Source organism: Dama dama, chromosome 5 (genome assembly GCF_033118175.1).
Source record: "Dama dama isolate Ldn47 chromosome 5, ASM3311817v1, whole genome shotgun sequence".
Taxonomy (NCBI): domain Eukaryota; kingdom Metazoa; phylum Chordata; class Mammalia; order Artiodactyla; family Cervidae; genus Dama; species Dama dama.
The window spans coordinates 68,921,290-68,939,292 of NC_083685.1; the positions used below are offsets into that span (position 1 = coordinate 68,921,290).

At 38.6% G+C, this 18,003-nt stretch overlaps 1 protein-coding gene across 1 annotated transcript in view; it reads right to left on the reverse strand.

Moving 5' to 3' along the window:
* Window positions 1–3,464: 3,464 nt before the first annotated feature.
* The window catches only part of CPE (carboxypeptidase E), a 153,640-nt gene continuing 139,101 nt past the window's right edge, over window positions 3,465–18,003 (reverse strand). Inside the window, exons 8-9 of the mRNA XM_061140923.1 lie at window positions 6,457–6,575; window positions 3,465–4,653 (exon numbers count right to left, since the gene is read on the reverse strand). Coding sequence (XP_060996906.1) covers window positions 4,555–4,653; window positions 6,457–6,575 — 218 coding nt within the window. The 3' untranslated portion in view covers window positions 3,465–4,554. The remainder of the gene's footprint in view (window positions 4,654–6,456; window positions 6,576–18,003) is intronic.

Consider the following 18,003-nt stretch of genomic DNA (forward strand, 5'->3'; position numbering starts at 1 on the left):
GTGACTGAACAACAACATCAACCTGAAGCATTGCTCAACCATATCACCACCACCATACATACAAATGCATGTTCAGTAACTCTGCATTGCTCACACGTACTCAGTCTGTAGGAGCCCAGTATGCTCCTGGAGATCAATGGAGAACTAACTCCAAAAAGAATGAAGAGACAGAGTCAAAGCAAAAACAGCACCCAGTTATGGATGTGACTGGTGATGGAAGTAAAGTTCGATGCTGTAAAGAGCAATTTTGCATAGGAACCTGGAATGTTAGGTCCATGAATCAAGGCAAATTGGAAGTGGTCAAACAGGAGATGGTAAAAGTGAACATCGACATTTTAGGAATCAGAAAACTAAAATGGACGGGAATGGGTGAATGTAACTCAGATGACCATTATATCTACTACTTTGGGCAAGAATCCCTTAGAAGAAATGCACTGGCTATCATACTCAACAATAGTCTGAAATGCAGTATTTGGATGTCCTCTCAAAAACGACAGAATGATCTCTGTTCATTTCAAAGGCAAACCATTAAATATCACAGTAGTTCAAGTCTATGCCCCAACCAATAATGCTGAAGAAGCTGAAATAGAATGGTTCTATGAAGACCTGCAAGACCTTCTAGAACTAACACCAAAAAAAGATGTCTTTCATTATAGGGGACTGGAATGCAAAAGAAGAAAGTCAAGAAATACCTGGAGTAAGGAGCAAATTTGGCCTTGGAGTACAGAATGAAGCAAGGCAAAGGCTCACAGAGTTTGGCCAAGAGAACACACTGGTCACAGCAAACACCCTCTTCCAACAACACAAGAGAAGACTCTACACATGGACATCACCAGATGGCCAACACCGATATCAGATTGATTATATTCTTTGCAGCCAAAGATGGAGAAGTTCTATACAGTCAGCAAAACCAAGACTTCGACCTGACTGTGGCTCAGATCATGAACTCCTTATTGCCAAATTCAGGCTGAAATTGAAGAAAGTAGGGAAAACCACTAGACCATTCAGGTATGACCTAAGTCAAATCCCTTATGACTATACAGTGGAAGTGACAAATGATTCAAGGTGTTAGAGCTGATATAGTGCCTGAAGAACTCTGGACAGAGGTTCGTGACATTGTATAGGAGGCAGGGATCAAGATCATCCCCAAGAAAAAGAAATGTAAAAAGGCAAAATGGTTGTCTGAAGAGGCCTTACAAGCCACTATGAAAAGAAGAGAAGTTAAAGGCAAAGGAAAAAAGGAAAGATTTACCAATTTGAATTCAGAGTTCCAACGACTAGCAAGGAGAGATAAGAAAGGCTTCATCAGTGATCAATGCAAAGAAAGAGAGGAAAACAACAGAATGGGAAAGACCAGAGACCTCTTCATAAAAATTAGAGATACCAAGGGAAATTTTCATGCAGAGATGGGCACAGTAAAGGACAGAAATGGAATGGACCTAACAGAAGTAGAAGATATTAAGAAGAGGTGGCAAGAATACACAGAACTACACAAAAAAAGGTCTTCATGACCCAGATGATCACAATGGTGTGATCACTCACCTAGAGCCAGATGTCCTGGAATGCGAAGTCAAGAGGGTCTTAAGAAACATTACAACAAACAAAGCTAGTGGAGGTAATGGAATTCCAGTTGAGCTATTACAAATCCTCAAATATGATGCTGTTAAAGTGCTGCACTCAATATGCTAGCAAATTTGGAAAACTCAGCAGTGGCCACAGGACTGGAAAAGGTCAGTTTCATTCCAATCCCAAAGACAGACAATGCCAAAGAATGCTCAAACTACCGCATAATTCTATTTATCTCCCACGCTACCAAAGTAATGCTCAAAATTCTCCAAGCCAGGCTTCAACAGTACATGAACCGTGAACTTCCACATGCTCAAACTGGATTTAGAAAAGGCAGAGGAACCAGAGATCAAATTGCCAACATCCGTTGGATCATTGAAAAAGCAATAGAGTTCCAGAAAAACATCTACTCCTGCTTTACTGACTACACCAAAGCCTTTGACTGTGTGGATAACAACAAAATGTGGAGAATTCTTTAAGAGATGGGAATACCAGACCACCTGACCTGCCTCTTAAGAAATCTGTATGCAGGTCAGGAAGCAATAGTTAGAACTGGACATGGAACAACAGACTGACTCCAAATAGGAAAAGAAGTACATCAAGGCTGTATATTGTCACCCTGCTTATTTAACTTATGTGCAAAGTACATCATGAGAAATGCTGGACTGGATGAAACACAAGCTGGAATCAAGATTGCTGGGAGAACTATCAATAACCTCAGATATGCAGATGACACCACTCTTATGGCAGAAAGCAAAGAACTAAAGAGCCTCTTGATGAAAGTGAAAGAGGAGAGTGAAAAAGTTGGCTTACAGCTCAACATTCAGAAAACTAAGATCATGACATCTGGTCCCATCACTTCATGGCAAATAGATGGGGAAACAGTGGAAACAATGACAGACTCTATTTTGGGGGGCTCCAAAATCACTGCAGATGGTGACTGCAGTCATAAGATTAAAAGACACTTGCTCTTTGGAGGAAAAGTTATGATCAACCTAGACAGCTTATTAAAAAGCAGAGACGTTAGTTTGCCGAAAAAGGTCTGTCTAGTCAAAACTATGGTTTTTCTAGTAGTTATGTATGGATGTGAGAGTTGGACTATAAAGAAAGCTGAGTGCGGAAGAACTGATGCCTTTGAATTGTGGTGTTGGAGAAGACTCTTGAGCGTCCCTTGGACTGCAGGGAGATCCAACCAGTCTATCCTAAAGGAAATCAGTCCTGAATATTCATTGGAAGGACTGATGCTGAAGCTGAAACTCCAGTACTTCGGCCACCTGATGTGAAGAACTGACTCATTTGAAAAGACCCTGTTGCTGGGAAACATTGAATGCAGGAGGTGAACGGGATGACAGAGGATAAGATGGTTGGATGGCATCACCGACTCAATGGACATGAGTTTGAGTAAACTCCGGGAGTTGGTGATGGACAGAGAGGCCTGGCATGCTGCAGTCCATGGGGTTGCAAAGAGTCGGACACGACTGAGCAACTGAACTGACCGAACTGAGCTCATAGTCTAAGTATGGGCTTAACTTGCACTGAGAGGCCATCCCTGAATCTAGTCTAAAGCAAGATGCTCTGACATTTCTTTTTATCCACACTCTAGTCCTTCCTATCACTTCACTCATCACAATGCTTAATTACATATTCATTTTTGTGTATATGTATTTAAAGTTTATGTCCACACCTGATCAATGGAATCACATTTTGTCCACCAAAATAATATACACAGTGCACGCAGTGCAGTGCTTGCACTGTGCTTGGCATACAGCAGTAACTTAATAAATTTAAAATTATAGAAGATGAATCAATGAGAGGATGCTCTCAAGGGAATATGTTTTTTATCACAAGATCAAAACTGTAGACCAAAAATAATAGAGAATTAAAATACATACCATAGGGATTTTTTAAAATCTTTATTCATTCAGAATGCAATTCTGAGACAATCTACAACCAAGAGAAACCCTACCCTTTGAAGTAGTGTTAGCACACTGAATAATATAACACTATTGCGCCAATATATACAGCAAGAAATCAATTTCCACTTCTTTCGTAAAACTTCTCACTAAACATGTACATTTTATTCCCGTCAAGAATGCGTTAACAAGATCATACTCCTATAGCTAGACAGTACAATACACAATGATGATTAATACAGGACTGTTTAAGTCTTTCAGTATGGTGTTCACAACTCAAGCTGTAGCTGTTGACCTTTCCAGTGGCATTCATTATGCGACACTGTCACCAAATACATTAATTAAAAGGACTCACTTTCTTTTTTTTTTTTTTTTGCTTTTAACTTTTATCATGTCAAAGTACCCCTTGTTTACTCTCCCCCTGTATCCATCGCACAGATGCTTTTTCAAATACATTTTCCTTACTTTTTTTTTTTTTTTTTAGGATTTTTAAAGTGTTTTACTTTATATTAGAGTATAGTCGATTACCAATGTTGTGATAGTTTTGGGTGTATGGCAAAGGGACTCAATCATGTATATACATGTATCCATTCTCTCCCAAATATCCCTCCCCTCCAGGCTGCCAGATAACACTAAGCAGAGTTCTCTGTACTATACAGTAGGACCTTGTTGGTTATCCATTTTAAATACAGCAGTGTGTACATGCTGATCCCAGACTCCCTATCTCTTCTTCCCCTATGGCAACCAACAGTGGACTCACTAATTTTTAAAAGCTAGAATTACTCAAAAAGTTCTGTACTGTAAATAACACATGGAATATTATATCTAAGCCTAAAATGGTATAATCACTTAAATCTCTTCTACAGTCCTCTGTATCACATATATAGGAAAAAGAATGTTATAGACCATGTTCTTATATTTTAACCTAAGAGTCTATTTTAAGTAATGTTTATTAATATTTAAATGATCAAAAATAAATGTTAAATATTAACTGCACAAAATCTAAAAGAAAATGGCCACATTACATCATACTACATACATTATATAGATTAAAAGCAATTAATTAGAAGCCTTCTTAAAAATTTAAAGTTTCTGACATCATCTTCCACCATTCCATTAATTCTTCCTTCTCTTCTTCTTTCCTTTCAGAAAATGACTCCAGTTCAAAATCAACCTAAAGGAGAAAATAATAATATATTATTATCAAATTGATTATGCACTTATAAAAACTAAAATTAAAAATGAAGAGCAGGTTTAGAGTTTATTAGAATAATCTCAATCTAGCCATCTCAATTAAAGTAAATCCTAAAAAATCTCTCATGATAACCAAAAAGATACTTTTGGGGAAAAAGAATAGTTAGGGGAAAAGTCATTATGTTTGAAATGTGCTTTGATTTAATAGGGTCTCAAAGAATCGGACATGACTAAATCAATTTAGCACATGCACATGCACAGGATTATTGGAAAGCAGATTATTTATAGGCAGATTATTTAAAGACAGTCTTTTCTCCCATAAAAAGATGTAACTTCTCTCACATCACCCCACTCTCTCCTCTCTTACTGCGTCCAAACGTCTGTTCTTTACGCCTGCATCTCCTTTGCTGCCCTGCTAGCAGGATCATCAGTCCTGTCTTTCTAGATTCCATATATGTGCATTAATATTGTCTTTCTCTTTTTAACTTATTCACTCTGTCTAGGGCTGATTAATACTGATGTATGGCAGAAACCATCACAATATTGTAAAGTAATTATCTTCTAATTAAAAATAAAAATTTAAAAAAAAAAACCCCATACATAGCTTTTACAGGGTTCTGTTTTCCAGAATCTTGAATCTGTGAAAGAACTGATGGAAATACACACACCTCCAAACCACCATGAAGATCAGTAACCCAGGAGCTCAACTCTCCTATAGACTGGTCATCCTCATTAGGTCTATGGAGAACTCATACATTTCCCCACAAAGGACTATTTAAAATATGCAACCTCTTTTTGACCCATGAAATAGCCCTGCTCCATTCCACATGGAGCTAAGAGCTCTTTTATTTGGCCATTCAAGCTTATGGTTATTTAACAGTGTGACTACTCAATACCTCCTTGAATTAACACATAGCAGAAAGGTCAAGGGTCAAAATAGTTGAAATCTTTTATAACCTGACTCTGAAGGCACATTTTTCCAGGATTTATTTGTTCAAATTTACCTCCTGATTTTAATACATATCCAGCCTAATAAACACATACAATCAAAACCAAAGGACCATTTAAAAACCCAAGATATTTAGCTTGCAAATCCAAGCATTTATACTCCAAACTTTGGGTATATAACCAAAATTACAATAAATCCTTTTCAAGTAAGGCTTTCAATTGGAAATCCTGTAGGCCATTCCATAGTAATATATTACAAGGATAATAGTATAATCATGCTCTATGAAAATCTTGGTCTCATCACCATCACCCTTACTAGTAAAATACCAATAAATGGCATCTACTTAAATAGGTATCATTTTTTATAGTTCTTATCACAGAGACCTGACTTTGCTCATAGTATGTGCTTAATAGATGTTTAGCGCCTAAAATTATGTTGCAGGCCTAATTTATTTTTCAAAATACTTATTGAGTAAGGTATGATACTAGCTGTTAGGGATAAAAAGATAAACAGAGCATTATTTAGATGTAAATCAAGATCAGCAAATAAAAGCTTAATTTTTTAAAGTTTTATTTAATTTTTTCGTGGATATCCTCAGAAAATGAGAAATGGTAACAGAGTTTCACACTGAGTGTTATTAAATTAAACACTGAGCCTCTGGGCAAGTCACTTAACTTTTCGAGGCCTCAGTTTTCTCATCTCTTAACACATGGACAACAGGGTAATAATAATTCTACATCATAGAGTTATTATGAAAGCTAAATATAATGATTTAAATATGCCTGACCCACGGTAAGTGCTTAATAAATTTTAGCTATTATCACAGTCACTTACCCTGACAGCAGGGCTATAAGGAACTGCTACTTTCTTTGCTATTGCCAGATAGCCTGGCGCTGAGGCTGTAAGTTTATAGTTTCCAGGAACGAGCAATCTCCAGTAATCACCATCCTTTGCTGTGGGGAACAGAATATCAAGTCACAGGCACAGATGAGAAATGCATAGTTATGCCACCCAAATTCAATTTTTATTCCCTGTCTTTAGATATTTATAGAATTTCATGAAATTCCATTGAAAAGAGTATGACACTCTCTAGAAAGCATCATTTCTTATAGCAGTTTTACAGATATTAGTGTTATCTAATGAATCTTCTAATATGATGAACCATCATATTCACATCAGAAATAACACAGATTAATGGATATTCTCAAGTCCCCAAGCTGCTGGCACCATGATTTGATTCTTACTGCCATCTGGCTGTGAAGATCTGAGAGTCTGGGTAGGCATCTCACAAAGTGTGACCCAATGGCATCTCTTTGGAAATCCTGAGGGATGTGATAGAATTTAGATTTTTAAAGACTCAGAATAGCTGGTCTGGCGTGCTTTCTAAGATTGCATTTTCAACCAGTTTTCCAGAGGATTTCTAAGCAGAGTTGTGTTCCTGCACCTACATCCTCTCCTTGAGCAGCTTAGGTTCCCAGCCTCCCCAGTCATCTACTCACATGTCTCCTTCAACTGACGTACTGTTCCCCACCTGCTTATATGCCTGGCAAGCCACCAGCACTGGGAAACACCCACCCCTCTACTCTCTGCCTGCCTCTGTGGCTGCAAGGGGCTCGGGAAAACACACACCGATGATGAGCTGTCCCCTGTCTACAAACACAAGGCCCTGTCCTGCGCTGTCTTCCTCTCAAGTCCTTTCACTTTCCTGTTTCCTAGATTAGTGCACATCAATCACCTGGGAAATAGTAAGGAACAAATTCTAATTCCCTAGATCTGGGGTGAGGCCTGAGATTCTGCATTTCTAGCTAGTTCCAGGTGATGCTGAATTCAATCTTGGTAGGGGCCACACTCTGAATAGCAAGGTCCAAGTGGAATTCTCCCTTTTCCTAACACCTGTACAGCATTCTCTTCATCCTCACTCTTAGTTGATGCTTCACATTGTATTAATATTTCACTGTGAATATGGAAACCATCTGAAAAAATAAACTCCCATCACCATCTCTTCTCCTCTCTGGACTCTACATCTTTAAGCTAGTGTCTCATTTCTCTTCACTTTACAGCAAAAGTTCTAGAAAGACTTGTCAATACTCCCCATTTCAGGCCCGTTTCTCCTCCTCCACAGTCCACTGAAATAGGCTCATCAAGCCTCCACAGTGCCTCATTCAAAGGTGCATCTTTCCTGACAGTTCACATTTCATCTCTCCTGAAACACTTTCAGGCTTCCCAGACAAGGCACTAGGTTTTCTCCCCACCTTTGACTCCACTGCCCCATTGCTTGTTTCTCCTGACTACCCTGTGCTGCCCTTGAAAAGCTGCAGTGTCAAGGGAGAACAAGACGGCGCAGGGGTAGGTGGACGTGGAGTACATCTCTCTCCATGGATACATCAGGAACACACCTTCAGACACAGAAGTGCATGCAGAACACCAGCTGAGAGCGGACAGGAGGACCTGACCAGCGGAAAAGAACATAAAGACCCACGCAAAACTCGGTAGGATGAAGGAACTAGCGGAAAAGAACATAAAGACACACGCAAAACTCGGTAGGATGAAGGAACTGGGGGGGGGGGGGGAACAGGAGTGTTAGTAGGACTGCACCTGCCTCTGGTGGGTGGGGGAACTGAAGCAGGGGTCAGACCCCACATCAGGTCTGAGTCAGAGGAGAAACATTTAAGGCTGAGAGTAAAACAGCTGATCTGTGGCAGCCTAAATGTAATGAGAATCAGACAGTCCTTGCCACAGCCATACATACCCCGGGCAGGAATGCTGGTCTCCTGGAAGGGGCAGCTGCTGGGAGCTGGAGTTTAGGGATTGTGGAGCAATCTCAGGGTGAGGGCTGCTGTTGACTGCAGAGAGATGGATTGAGGGGATGTGAGGGAGGAGACAGTGGTGGGAAATGCTGGTAGAAGAAAGCCAGGCAACCATGGAAGCAAGGCAATACTGCTGAGTCACACATATGGGGTGGAGCCATCACCATAGCCTCTCTCTCCCCACACGCCAGCATTGGCATCTGAACAACAGAGGCTGGCCCATCAAACGCCCGACTGCACTGAACTACAGAGTAGGACCCCATCCAGGGTGCTCCTTTCAGTGACTGATGCACCAAACTACAGAGCAGGAGCCCACCCAGGTGCCCCTTTAAGTGTCCCACGTGCCGATCTACAGAGTACGACCCCAGCCAGGGGGCCGCTCTATGTGCCTGACACAGCGAACAACAGAGAAGGACCCCAGGCAAAGGAGCCTCTAAGTGCCTGAATGGGTGGAGCTGTGAAGAAAGACGGGCCACAGAGGCCTTCTGAGCACCAGCCACAAGAGGCTCGAAAAAGACTCTGGTAGGGCCATAACTCCTGCAGGGGAAGCGGTCTGTGTCCCTGCACATTTGGCGCCGCCAGGGTCCCCAAAACCCAAGCAGCTGCGCCATGTTCATGCTCAACTCTCACTGGGGCAGAGATGCCACAGTCAAAAAAAATAGCCTTGCATTTATGCACGTGGGGTCACTTTGGTCGTGTCCGACTCTTTGCTACCCTGTAGACTGTGGCCTGCCAGGCTTCTCTGTCAGAGAGAGGGTTCTCCAAACAAGAATACTGGAGTGTATTGGCTAAGACTACTTACCATCCTTTCTAGAGCACTGTTTCCTGCTGCCCTAGCCGCCAACCCCCCCGAGTACCTGGTGCTGCCAGAACCCCTGCGACCCAAGCAGCCACACCACCTCCACACCTGGCCCTCACTGGGGCAGACCCAAGTCCTCCAGGGCAGCCTCAGGAGCAAACCCCACTGGACGACCCACATGCAGAGGTGGGAATAAAACTGCAACTGAAACCCAGGGACAGTGAGGCTAAGAAAGAAGATTCAAAACCTTCCCACCAGATGTACAAGCTGCAGATTAAATCCACACAACCAACTAAGCAGATTTTGTGTCTATGGAATGTATAAAAGGCCATTGAGAGCGCCCACAAAAGAAAATGCACTAGCTCTGATAGCGGTGGACACTGGAGGCAAGAACACACAGGAGTAAGACCAGATTAGAATCTGAGCAGCCCCCACAGCAGGTTCAGATATCAGCACAGTGTTGGAGGGCATCCTAGGGAGGTGAGGTGGAATGTGACTCCCAGCGTGGGAAAGGACCCTTACAGCACTGACTCAAGAAAAACATTTATTATTCTTCTTTTTGCTTTTTCTTTTTTCCCCCTCTGTTGTAGTTGTTGATTTTATTGGCATTAAGAAATCCAATTAAGCTTTTGAGGTTTTTCTTTTTTTCCCTCAGTCACATTTTGTATTGTTGTCATAAACTTCTGCCTTTACACTGGCTTTTACAGTTCTGTGGAGTTTTTCTCTTTTTGTTTTCTGGGTTTTTTGTTTGTTTTTATTTTAATTTTTAATTTTTTAAACGTATTATTATTTTTTCCACATTTATTCCTTTGCTTGTTTTTCCTACTGTTCTTTTCCCCTTGCAGTTAATCTTTAACGTATATAAATCTTCTTTATCTACCTCTATTTAACTTTGCATATCTATTCTTTCTTTCTTTTCTTTCTCTCAATTCCTCTCAACATATTTGTTAGTTTTATCTTCATTGCTTTATTCCTCAATTGGCAGCTTTCTTTAGTTTTGTTTTCCAGTTTGTGCTTTAATTAGTTTTGTTCTGGTAGGTATAATTTTTGGTTTCCTTTGTTTGCTGGGTCAATGTATTGTACTTTATCTTTGTAGGACTGTTTTGACTTTGCTTATGGGTGTATATGTATATGTGCATATCCAGTCACATTTTCTATTGTTGTTATAAACCTTTGCCTCTACACTGCACTTTTGCAGTTCTGTGGAGTTTTCCTCCCCCCACCCCCCTTTTTCTTTCTTCTTCCTTTTTTTCCTCTTTTCTATTTTTAATTATTTTAATTTTTAATTTTTTAAACCTATTATATTTTTTCCACATTTATTCCTTTGTGTTTCCTACTGTTCTTTTCCCCTTGCAGTTAATCTTTAATGTATATAAATCTTCTTCACCTACTCCTATTTAACCTTGCATATCTATTCTTTCTTTCTTTCCTTTCCTCTCAACATATTTGTTAGTTTTGTTTTCACTGCTTCATTCCCCACTTAGAACCTTGCTTTAGCTTTGTTTTCCAGTTTGTTCTTAAGTTAGTTTTATTCTTAACTGGTAAATATAATTTTTTATTTCCTCTGTTCGCTGGATCAATGTACTGTACTTTATTTTTGTTGGATTGTTTTCACTTTGCTCATGGGTGTATATGTATATGTGTATATTCCATTATTTTAACTATTATTTGCCTGATTTTGTAACTGCATTTGTCTGGGGTTCATCTTTGGGTTCTCATTTGGATATTTGTTTTAATCTCACTTAATGCCATAACAAATCACTTGTGGTCTTCATTCCTGACCAGAGATCAAACCCTGAGCCTTTGGAGTGGGAGCACTGACTCCAAGACTCTAGACTACCAGAGAACTAACCCTAAGGAGTATCAAATAGTGAGAACTCATACAAAGGAAACCACTGAAATAAAAGACCCAGCATCACCCAATCACCAGTAGCACCCTGTGCAGAATGCTTCATCTAAACAAGAAACAAAACAAAAACACAAACCCAATCATCAGCAGACATCAGATTACCACCTCACTCAGCCTTGCCCATCAGAGGAAAAACAAGCAACCAAAAACTCAGCACAAATCTCACCCTATATGAAGCTCACACAAATACCAGGTGAATCTTAGGAGGGCAGAAACCAAAAGGAAGAAAGAAGTCAACCTTCTTCAAGGAAAGAATTCAACTTTCCTTCAAGCCTGGGAAAAGGAAACCTTAAACACAATAACTTAAAAAAAAAGAAAAGGCAGAGAAATGCTGCACAAATGAAGGAACAAACTAGAAACACAGAAGTCCACATAAATGAAGAGGAAATAGGAAAATTACCTGGAAAAGAATTCAGAATAACGATAGTAAAGATAATCAAAACTTTGAAAATAAAATGGAGAAAATTCAAGAATCAATTAACAAAGACCTAGAAGAATTAAAGAATAAACACAGAGACAAACAACACGATTACTGAAACTAAAAACACTCTAGAAGGAACCAATAGCGGGATATCTGAATCAGAAGAATGAATCAGTGGGCTGGAAGATACAATGATGGAAATAACTTCTCAGAAGCAGAATAAAGTAAAAAGAATTAAAAGAGCTGAGGACGGTCTCAGAGACCTATGGAACCATGTCAAATTCACCAACATTCGAATTATAGGGGTCCCAGAAGAAGAGAAAAGAAAGGGTATAAGAAAATTTTTGAAGAGATTATAGTTGAAAATTATCCCTAACATGGAAAAGGAAACAGTCAACCAAGTCCAAGAGGCACAAAGAGCCCCATACAGGATAAACCCAAGGAGAAGCAGGCCAAGACACATACTAATCATACTAATAAAAACTAAACACAAAGAAAAAATATTAATGTTGGGACCGGCCCAACAACAAACCGACCTGAGGGAGTGGTGCCACAGAACAGTAAGGAAAAAGAAGACTCAGAAATAAAGTGGGGATCAGGGGACTGATGCCAATTACAGGCAAAAGCCCAGATACTAATCCTTGCATGCCTTTTATTGTTAATTTCTACTTCCTTACTCGTGCACTGGAGATATCTATTCTTTACAATCTCAGATCGGGGATAAAGATATACAATGCACAGTCCTCAATGTCAAACCTCCAGGCCTTTCATGACTTTGTTTAGCCCTTTGACTAGTGATACCCTTTCTCAGCAACTCCCTCAAGGCTCTGGTTATGGGAACAGTCACTAATGGTTTTCCATCAGTCACATCAGTACTTCAACATCTTGTTTTCAAGATGTCTTTCCACGATGTACCTTTTACTGCTCCCAGCCCTTCGCCTGGGGGAGATGAGAAAGTTATTCTTATTTTGCAAAGAGGCCCTGTTAATTATAATACAGGTTTGTGCATAGCAAAGTGAAGTGAAGTGAAGACGCTCAGTCGTGTCTGACTCTTTGTGACCCCATGGACTGTAGCCTACAAGACTCCTCTGTCCATGGAATTTTCCAGGCAAGAGTACTGGAGTGGGTTGCCATTTCCTTCTCCAGGGGATCTTCCCAGCCCAGTGATCAAACCCAGGTCTCCCACATTGCAGGCAGACACTTTACGATCTGAGCCACCAGGGAAGCATATTCCCTACAATTAAAAGCAGCAAGGGAGAAGCAACAAGTAACATACAAGGGAAACCCCATGCCCCTACCAGCTGATCTTTCAGCAGAAATTCTAAAGGCCAGAAGGGAATGGCAGGATATATTTAAAATACTGAAAGGGAAAAATCTACAACCAAGATTACTGTCCCAGCAAGGGTCTCATTCAAAATTGTTGGAGAAATAAAAAGCTTTTCAGACAAGCAAAAGTTAAGAGAATTCAGTACCACCATCCAGCTTTACGACAAATGTTAAATGGACTTACATAGTCAAAAAAAAAAACAACAGAAGAAAAGAGATCTACAAAATCAACCCCAAATAATTAGAAAATGGCAATGGGAACATATATATCAATAATTACTTTAAATGTAAATGGATTAAATGCTCCAACCATTCAGAGTGGCTGAATGGATACCAAAAAAAATAAAAAAATAAAAAAATAAATCCATATATATGCTGTCTACAAGAAATCCACTTCAGACCTCAAGACACATACAGACTGAAAGTGAGAGGACAGAAAAATATATTCCATGCAAATGGGAAGCAAAAGAAAGCTGGAGTAGAAATCCTCATATCACACAAAATAGACCTTAAAATAAAGATTACAAGAGATAAGGAAGGACACTACATAATGATCAAGGGATCAATTCAAGAGGAAGATATAACAATTGTAAATATCTATGCACCCAACATAGGAGCACCTCAATATATTAGACAAACACTAACAGACATAAAAGGAGAAATTGACAGTAACACAACAATAGTAGGAGACTTTAACACCCCACTGACACCATTGGACATATCATCAAAACAGAAAATTAATAAGGAAACACAAGTCTTAAATGATACATTAGATGAGACGGATCTTATTGATGTCTTCAGGATATTCCATTCAAATGCAGAAGAATATACCTTCTAAAGTGCACCTGGAACCTTCTCCAGGATAGACCACATCATGGGTCACAAATCAAACTTCAGTAAATTTAAGAAAATTGAAATTGTATCAAGCATCTTCTCTGACCACGACATGCTATGAGACTAGATATCAATTACAAAAAGAAAGAAAGAAAGAAAGAAAGAAAGAAAAACTGTAATAAACGCAATCACATGGAGATTAAACAACACATTTCTAAACAACCAACAGGTTACTGAAGAAATCAAAGGGGAAATCAAAAAAATTTCTAGAAACAAATGACAGTGAAAACACAACAACTCAAAACCTATGTGATGCAGCAAAAGCAGTTCTAAGAGGGAAGTTTATAGAAATACAATCCTACCTCAAGAAACAAGAAAAACATCAAATAGACAACCTAACTTTACGCCTAAAGCAACTGGAAAAAGAAGAACAAAAAAAAATTAGTAGAAGGAAAGAAATCATAAAGATCCGAGCAGAAATAAATGAAAAAGAAATAAAAAAAAAAATAGTAAAGATTAATAAAACTAAAAGTTGGTTCTTTGAGAAGATAAACAAAATTTACAAACCCTTAGCCAGACTCATAAAGACAAAAACGAAGAATCAAATAAACAAAATTAGAAATGAAAAAGGAGAGGTGTTTACAATAGACAATGCAGATATACAAAGGATTATAAGAGACTATTATGAACAATTATATGGCAATAAAATAGATAACCTAAAATTATGAACAACCCAATTACAAGCACTGAAACTGAAACTGTGATCAAACATCCCCCCTAAAAAACCAAAAGCCCAGGACCAGATGGCTTCACAGGAGAATTCTATCACACATTTAGAGAACTAATGCCGACCCTTCTAAAATGCTTTTAAAAAATTTCAGAGGAAGGAACACTTCCAAATTCATTTTATAAGGCCACCATCACCCTGATACCAAAACCAGACAAGGACAATACAAAAAAGAAGAAAACTACAGGCCAATATCACTGATGAACATAGACGCGAAAATCCTCAACAAAATTTTAGCAAGCAGAATTCAGCAATACATCAAAACACTCATATATCATGATCAAGTTGAGTTTGTTCCAGGGATGCAAGGATTCTTCAATATATGGACATCCATCAATGTGATACACCACATTAACAAATTGAAAGATAAAAACCATATGATAATCTCAATAGATGCAGAAAAAAATCTTTGACAAAATTCAGCACCCATTTATGATTAAAACTCTTCAAACAATGGGCATAGAAGGAACCTACCTCAACATAGTAAAGGCCATAAACATTATTCTCAACGGTGAAAAACCAAAAGCATTGCCTCTAAGATCAGAATACAAGACAAGGGTGCCCACTTTCACCACTATTATTAAACATAGTTCTGGAAGTTTTAGCTACAGCAATCAGAGAAGAAAAAGAAAGTAAAGGAATGCAGATTGGAAAAGAAGAAGTAAAGTTCTCACTGTTTGCAGATGACATGATACTGTACATAGAAAACCCTGAAGATAGTATCAGAAAATTACTAGAGCTAATCAGTGAATTTAGCAAAGTTGCAGGATACAAAATCCATACACAGAAATTACTTACATTTCTATATACCAACAATGAAAAATCAGAAAGAGAAATTAAGAATCAATCCCATTCACCATTGCAACAAAACGAATTAAATATCTAGGAAGCAACTTACCTAAGGAGACAAAAGAATTGTATACAGGAAAATTATAAGGCACTAATGAAAGAAATCAAAGACGACATAAACAGAGGGAGAAATATACCATGTTCCTGGGTAGGAAGAATCAATATTGTGTAAATGACTATACTACCAAATGCAATCTACAGATTTAATGCAATCCCTATCAAATTACCAATGGTATTTTTCATAGAACTGGAACAAAAAATTTCACAATTCATAGGAAACACAAAAGACCCTGATTAGCCAAAGCAGTATTGAGAAACAATGGAGCTGGAGGAATCAATCTTCCTGACTTCAGGTTATACTACAAAACTACAGTCATCAAGACAGTATGGTACTGGAACAAAAACAGAAATACAGACCAATGGAACAAAATAGAGAGCCCAGAAAAAAAAAAAAAAAAAACATGCACCTATGGGTACCTTATTTTTGACAAAAGAGGCAATATAGAATGGGGCAAAGAGAGCCTCTTCAATCAATGGTGCTGGGAAAACTCAATGGCTACACGTAAAAGAAGGAAATTAGAACACTTCCTAACACCACACACAAAGATAAACTCAAAATGTATTAAAGACCTAAATGTAAGACCAGAAACTATAAAACTCTTAGAAGAAAACATAGGTAGGATACTTGATGACATATATCAAAGCAAGATCCTCTATGACCCACCTCCTAGAGTAATGGAAATAAAAACAAAAGTAAACAAGTGGGACCTGATTAAACTTAAAAGCTTTTGCACAGCAAAGAAAACTATAAGCAAGGTGAAAAGACAACCCTCAGAATGGGAGAAAACAATAGCAAATGAAAAAAACTGACAAAGGGTTAATTTCCAAAATATACAAGTAGCTCATACAACTCATTGACAGAAAAGCAAACAGCCCAATCAAAAAGCGGGAAAAAGGCCTAAACAGACATTTCTCCAAAGAAGACATACAGATGGATAACAAACACATGAAAAGATGCTCAATACTGCTCATTATTAGAGAAGTGCAGATCAAAACTACAATGAGATATCACCTCACCCTAGTCAGAATGGCCCTTATCAAAAAGCCTACAAACAATAAATGCTGGAGAGGGTGTGGAGAAAAAGGAACGCTCTTGCACTTTTGCTGGGAATGTAAATTGATACAGCCATTATGGAAGATGGTATGGAGATTCCTTAAAAAAAAAAAAACTAGGAATAAAACCACCATATGACCCAGCAATCCCACTTCTAGGCATATACCCTGAGGAAACCAAAATTGAAAGAGAAACATGTTCACTACAGCACTATTTACAAAAGCTAGAACAAGGAAGCAACCTAGATGACCATTGACAGATGAATGGATAAAGAAGTTCTGGTACATATACACAATGGAATATTACTCAGTCATAAAAAGGAATGCATTTGAGTCAGTTCTAATGAGGTGGATGAACCTAGAACATATACAGAGTGAAGTGAGTCAGAAAGAGAAAGATAAATACTGTATTCTAACGCATATATATGGAATCTAGAAAAATGGTACTGAAGAATTTATTTACAGGGCAATAATAGAGAAACAGACATAGAGAACAGACTTACAGACATGGGGAGAGGGGAGGAGAGGGTGAGATGTGTGGATAGAGTAACATGGAAACTTACATTACCGTATGTAACATAGATAGCCAACGGGACTTTGCTGTGTGGCTCAGGAAACTCAAACAGGGGCTCTGTATCAACCTAGAGGGATGGGATGGGGGGAGATGGGAGGGAGGTTCAAAAGGGAGGGGACATATATATAGCTATGGCTGATTCATGTTGAGGTTTGACAGAAAACAGCAAAATTCTGTAAAGCAATTATCCTTCAATAAAAAATAAATTAATTTTTAAAAAAGCTGCAGTCCCAGAACCTGCTCTTCAGATTTCATTCCTTTCTACCTATTTATACTGCCAATGTGAGATTTTCCTAAAATTTTCACATCTGGAATGCAGAGAAAATAATGTTTACATGTTACTAAGGTTAACAAAAGCAGTTGATTGTGGCCATAAGTTGTACGGCCTAGGTCCTTTAAGAAGTCCATCCCCGGGGGTGAAGGGAGCAATAATTTGGCACAGATTCTGGTATATTGGTTCAGAAGGTGGGCTGGCACTTCATCAGGTGTTGATAAGCATTGTTGTTTGAATAAATAAATGGAATTTTAGAAAAAAAATCAAGATTAAAAAATACAAATTATAAATGTGGAGGTTAAATAAGAGTTAATGGTATAGGATGTTTGGGAACTAATTTAAAGGTTAACTAATGCAAAGGTCTTGAAACTTGTAGAGTTTAATAGCTAAAAAGATATTGTTGTTTTTGATAAGATACCAACAAATGAGAATTACACTAAAATGAGTTGGAAAGATATTTATTAACTGGAATAGACAAGTTTGCCAGAAAAACACACCATTTCCCCCAAACTAGGAAAATGGAAAGAGGGCTTTAAACCTAGAAATAACAAACATCAACTTCAACCCTGTAAGGTCCTTTTCAATCTTGGATACATCTGGCTTTATGACACAGATCAAATGAAGAAATGGATGGGAAATCCTAGACAACAAAACACAGGCAGTTACCCTTCTTCCTACTCTTCTGCTC